Raw genomic sequence first — 5,983 nt, 5'->3', positions numbered from 1 at the left:
CTAGTAGTGGTATCATAAACTCTTACATTCACCAAACACACTACACTCTTTGTGTTTTTCATATTAAAAGCTCACACTAAGTAGAATGGTGGTTACCAGAGGTTGAGGAAGTGAAGGGAATGGGGAGATGCTGGTCAAAGAGTAAAAAGTTTCATTCAGACAGGAAGAATAAGTTTTTGAGAAATATTGTACAGCATGACGACTATAGTTAATAACAGTATATTGTATATTTCAGAATTGCTAAGAGTAAATTTCAAAGGTTCTCACCACTAAGAATAATAAGGATTTTTTTTTGTTTTTAAGATAAAAGTCTCACTCTGTCATCCAAGCTGGACTGCAGTGGCAAAATCATGGCTCACTGCAGCCTCAACCTGCTGAGTTCAAGCAATCCTCCCTCCTCAGCCTCCCAAATAGCTGGGACCACAGGTGCATACCACCACACCCACCTAATTTTTTTGTATTTTTTGTAGAGATGGGGTTTTGCCACATTGCCCAAACTGGTAGTTTGTTGTGCAAAATATTGAAAGGATAATTAATAATTTGATGTCAACAGGAAGGGGATGCTCCTAGGTTATGTTATAGACTCAAGCAATCCGCTTGCCTCAGCCACTCTAAGTGCTGGGATTACAGGCATGAGTCACTGCACCCTGGCCCAACAAAAAGGATTTAAAATGATGAATATGTTCATTAGCTTGGTTTAATAAACATATCCATCATTTCAAATCCTTACTTGTTCCTTAATCATTCCATATTTTATACATATATTGTAACATCTTTTTATATCCCATAAATACATACAATTAAAATTTGTCAATTTACAATTTAAAAAATAAAGCTCATACAGACTCCAAAGCCTGTGCTTTAAACAAATAAATATGACCATTGCCTTTGCCTCTTTTAACATATTTCAAGTACGAAATCGTCCTCTTTGTCTACAAAGCTATTGAGAGATCATTAAATGTCTTATTAACATCAACAAAGATAGTATCTCTCATAGTCTTCTGATTTATCAATCTTGTATCACCATAAAAAATGGAAATGGGGTTGTTTTGGAATGACTTATTTTGGTTAACCAACACTGGTGCCCAGTTACCACCAATTCCTTGTCTAAATACCACAGACCATTCTGTTCACTACACTTCTCTACATTTTTCCAGCCTTCAATGTCACATCAAGAACCCATCTTTTAAAAAAAATAATAATAATGCATCTATCACTACAGTCATCTAGACTCTCTCCTACTCTTTGCAACTCTTCAAAGATAACAAACTCTGGCTCCATGATCCCAGATCCAAAGTCTTTCAATAACCTGGTATATAGTTTGCCTAAACCTGGCAACAGACTTATTTAAAAAACCATTAATTCTCTATCTCTTTATTACCCTGGACTTCACTTTCCTCTTAACCACGTGTATTCTTTTCTGATAAGATTAGTCTAAAGAGTGGGGAGGAAAAAAAGCCTTCTTTTAGTCATCAATCAATATTACATAACTTTCCCAAATAACTGGCCTAGTTTTTCTTTCTACTAAACTTTAAATCTTTCTCAGATATCCTTGGCATTTTCTCCAACCTTCAGTGCAAGCTGGACTTCTATTATACTGTCATTTTTCTTAAAAGTGCTGTCCCCTCTTTCAGATTTATTCCCCTATGCAAGTTGCCACTTACAACTTTGATAGGCAATCTGTTTAAAAGATTGAGGGCCAGGCACAATGGCTCATGCCTGTAATCCCAGCACTTACGGAGGCCAAGGTGGGTGTGGATCACTTGAGGCCAGGAGTTCAAGACCAACATGGTAAAACCCTATCTTTATTAAAAATACAAAAAATTAGTCAGGCATGGTGGTGTGCACTGGTAATCCCAGCTACTCAGGAGGTTGAGGTGGGATAATCACTTGAACCCGAGAGGTGGAGGTTGCAGTGAGCTGAGATCGCACGACTGCACTCCTGTTGTCTCTTAAAAAAAAAAAGGGGGGATTGAGATCAGGGAGGTTCGAAAGGAGTCATATTTTTGTTAACTGCAGGTGTTTCTCCTGTCAATTTCCTTGGTGACACAATCTGGGGTTGTTACCATAACAATGTCATTTTTGGAGCCTCCTGTTCCATTCCACTCCACATGTTCTCAAGTCAGGTTTTCAAAAGTAAGTATCTGACTGTGCTCAGCAGTCTATCCTTTGCTATTACAAACTCTATGATGACAGGTCACTTTTCAAGATTTTCAGAACTCCTTTAACATTCCAAGAGGTGAAATCATCAGCAAGTCAAAAGTGTACTTCATATTCTGCTTACAGCAAAATGCAATTGCCAACAGATGTGTCCAGAGAACAGATGTTCATCATCTGTGTGCCCCTGACCCACATCTGTAAGTTTATATTCAAAACCTTCATAATATCCCCCATGTGACCACCATCTATAGTTAATTCTCACATAAGTGTCATATCTGCTTTTCCATCCTTTCATACTCACCCAAATATTCTCCATCATTTTTCCAGTTTCTGTTTTGAGGATTTCCATAAAGATGTCTATCTTATTCATGTTCAATGTTAGTCAAGTCTCCTCATTAACATACCCTCTCTAAATTTCTTATTTTTAAATAACATATTCCTTTTTATTACTATAACTCTTAAGTATCGTTTTACCACATTTTGATAATAACTAATACTGACAATTATGAGAAATTTGTTGGAGAGATATAAACTTGTATCAAATCATTTTAGTATAAATGTTTGGTTCAAAAGCTTCTGTTTTCTGATCTATTTTTAGGCTCAAAATAGAGTGCGCAAAACTTAGGCAAGCATTTCAGATCTAAGTAAGGAGACAATTCTACTTTAGACAGTTATATGTTTAAAATACAAACTCCAGGTAAAATCATGGAATAAAGTGCTTCATCTTTATAATATTGATTTTTCAGTTATTACGGCATAACGAAATCCCACATTTATTTATTTACTCATGCATTTTTTACTTATTCACTTTTACACAATCCCATGATAGGACCATAATTTAAACTGGCTTTTAATTATATCCAATAAAGTAAGCCTCATCATCCATTTTAACAACAGGCATTTCTTATAAGCTGCTATGTTAGATTTTAGTAATGTTTACCTCTTTCTCCTTTTACACAAAATGTCTTTTGAATATGGTCACTATTTTTGAGCCAACAGACTAAAGCATCAAATAAGATAGCTAAAAATAATGAATTCATTTTACATTAGAGAAGAAATTGTTTTAATACATATAGAATATACATAATAAGCATTATGAATTATTGTGGAGGTATTTTGGAATGTGTGAATGATTTTCCCCCAATCTAGTTCAAGCATCTTAATGAGTTTAGTGAAATATTATGTTACTGGGTAACGGCAAAGGCAAACAGGCTTTAAAATGTTAAATGAAGAAAGAGAAAAGAATAGAGCAGAACATCCATGTTATAAATGCAAAGAAATGCCACCTTGGAAGTTGCACATTATGGGAAGAGCAGTCAGATGTGGTTCCTTTTAAAGACTACAAGCTTTAAACTGGGCATGGTGGTGCTGAGGAAGAAAACAAGAAATAAAAGGAATCAACCAAAAAAGGTATGGGGAGGAGGTGTGGGAGAAATGAGAAAGGGTAGAACAAAACCCACACCAAATCCCCTCAGCCACATGGGACAGAGGAAGCCAGAAAGACAGGCTGGCATGAGATCCTATGGCCCAGCTGTCCAGCCTGTGTTTGGATTCCAGATGGTGACTACCTCCTACCTTTTTGGTCAGCAGGGTGAGGGGGCACATGTGGGTACTTGGAGGGCTTCTTGATATGGAAGTTCACGTTGTCCAGCTCCACGTTCAGGCTGATAGAAGCGGCTGAGTCACTGTCCACTGTGGACTGGAAACTGCTGACTGATGTGCGCTTGCTAGGACTGGCAGAATCTTTTAGTGTTGGGAAGGGGAAAGAAATATAGGGAGAGGAGGGGAGTAAAAATGGGTTTTATCAGGGTATTGGAGGAAAGGAGAAAAATGTTTTTTTAATATACAAGCCCAATGTGCAATACCAAAATGGATACAGTATTTTCATGTACTTCTGTGTAGACTTAATAAAATTTGAACAAGTTAAATGTAAAATCAATTTTTAAAATGAAGAAATATATTGGAGGTTCTGCAGAGAGAAAGTCTGATATCATAGTGAAGAGATGAGAAAGTTGTCTGCTGCCATATTATTAGTTCAGTTATTTTTAAGCTGCTGCAAACTATAGACTATGGTAAAATCTAGAAGTGTCAGCCTAACAAGTTGGTTTAAGAAAATACTGTATCTAAGACAAAGGCTGCTATCAGATGTTTCCATTTAGTTGGAGCCATAAATCATAAAGCAGAATTATTTCAACAAACAAGGTAATCATTTTATCATTCATATACAGTAACAACCCATCAACACTAAAATGTTAGAAAGTTAAACTCACTAGCCAAATTATCGTCACCTTCTTCAGCTATCTGTTCTGTGTCACTGTCATCAAACTTTATGTCTTTAAACCAGGATGGTTCAGAGTGTCCTTCCACGGAGTTCACCGAGTCACTGTCTGGAGAAGGCGTCTCAGAAAATTCTGTACTCTGAAAGGATGAAGACAGGATCCAAGCAATTGGCCCTCAATGGCAACAATGTTAAGGCTGTCACACTACAAATAAATTGTAGTCCAATATTTCTATGAACTTAACAACTGAATTTATATAAAAATAAACAAATTAGCAAAAACTAAGTTATAAACCAGAATCATACTGACGATTCCACTCTTTAAAACTGTAATTTTCGTTAACTAGAAGACTTAAGTTGTATATTAAGAACAAAACATTTTTTTAATACAGATTTTAGAGTGTTTTATTTCATGCCTTAGTCCTGAGAGTGAAGATAGCTTAGAATTTATTTTAGCTCTGGGGAAACTCTCTCCAGAACACATATTAGAAAATAAATTTTAATCAATCACACCACACCAGTATTTGGAGTCATTTGTCTCTTCTAACCATTGACTTTCCAATTTTAGTTCACAAAGGTGTTACTAAACATTACACAGCTGACCCTTGAACAAGGGTTTAAACTGCACGGGTCTATTTATATGTAGATTTTTTTTTCTGCCTCTGCAGACAGCAAAAGCAATCTCTTCTTTTCCTCCCTCCTCCTCAGCCTACTCAACATGAAACAATGAGGATGAAGACTTTTGTGAGGATCCATTTCCACTTAATGAATAGTAAGTAAAGTTCCTCTTCCTTATGATTTTCTTCATGTTTCCGTAGCTTGCTTTATTGTAAGAATATGGTATATAATACACACAACATACAAAATATTGTAAGAATATGGTATATAATACATACAACATACAAAATATGTATTAATTGCCTGTTATTAATAAAGATTCCAGTCAACGGTAAGATATTAGTAGTTAAGTTTTGGGGAAGTCAAACATCGGGGAATTTTCAACTCTTCAGGGGGTCAGTATCCCCAACTCTTAAGGGCTGGCTATATATACATGTGTGCCTGTGTGTATATATATGTGTATATATGTTTATATGTGTGTGTGTATATATAACCCACATATTGTATCAAATTACATAAACCAAGAGTGAACGTATATCTTTTTCTGAAGTTATATCTTTAAATAATTTCCACTTCCCTAAAGCAAAAATATATATTTTCATCAGTATACCATTGTTGTTTGTTTGTTTGTTTGTTTTGAGATGGAGTCTTGCTCTGTTATCCAGGCTGGAGTACAGTGGCGCAATCTCAGCTCACTGCAAGCTCCACCTCCCAGGTTCATGTCATTCTCCTGTCTCAGCCTCCCAAGTAGTTGGAACTACAGGCACCCACCACCACGCCTGACTAATTTTTTTGTATTTTTAGTACAGACGGGGTTTCACCGTGTTAGCCAGGATGGTCTCGATCTCCTGACCTCAGATGATCTGCCCGCCTCGGCCTCCGAAAGTGCTAGGATTACAGGTGTGAGCCACCGCACCTGGCCATCAT

At 36.5% G+C, this 5,983-nt stretch overlaps 1 protein-coding gene across 1 annotated transcript in view; it reads right to left on the bottom strand.

Annotated features, from left to right (window-relative positions):
* Positions 1 to 5,983, bottom strand: part of PIKFYVE (phosphoinositide kinase, FYVE finger containing) — a 105,067-nt gene that overhangs the window by 59,506 nt on the left and 39,578 nt on the right. The window contains exons 10-11 of the mRNA XM_011993923.1: positions 4,431 to 4,578; positions 3,736 to 3,903 (exon numbers count right to left, since the gene is read on the bottom strand). Of these exons, the coding sequence (XP_011849313.1) occupies positions 3,736 to 3,903; positions 4,431 to 4,578 (316 nt within the window). The remainder of the gene's footprint in view (positions 1 to 3,735; positions 3,904 to 4,430; positions 4,579 to 5,983) is intronic.

The sequence above is a fragment of the Mandrillus leucophaeus genome, unplaced genomic scaffold (genome assembly GCF_000951045.1).
Source record: "Mandrillus leucophaeus isolate KB7577 unplaced genomic scaffold, Mleu.le_1.0 Scaffold436, whole genome shotgun sequence".
NCBI lineage: Eukaryota > Metazoa > Chordata > Mammalia > Primates > Cercopithecidae > Mandrillus > Mandrillus leucophaeus.
Note: the sequence above shows the minus strand (reverse complement) of the source record. Positions and strands in the feature narration are given on the sequence as shown.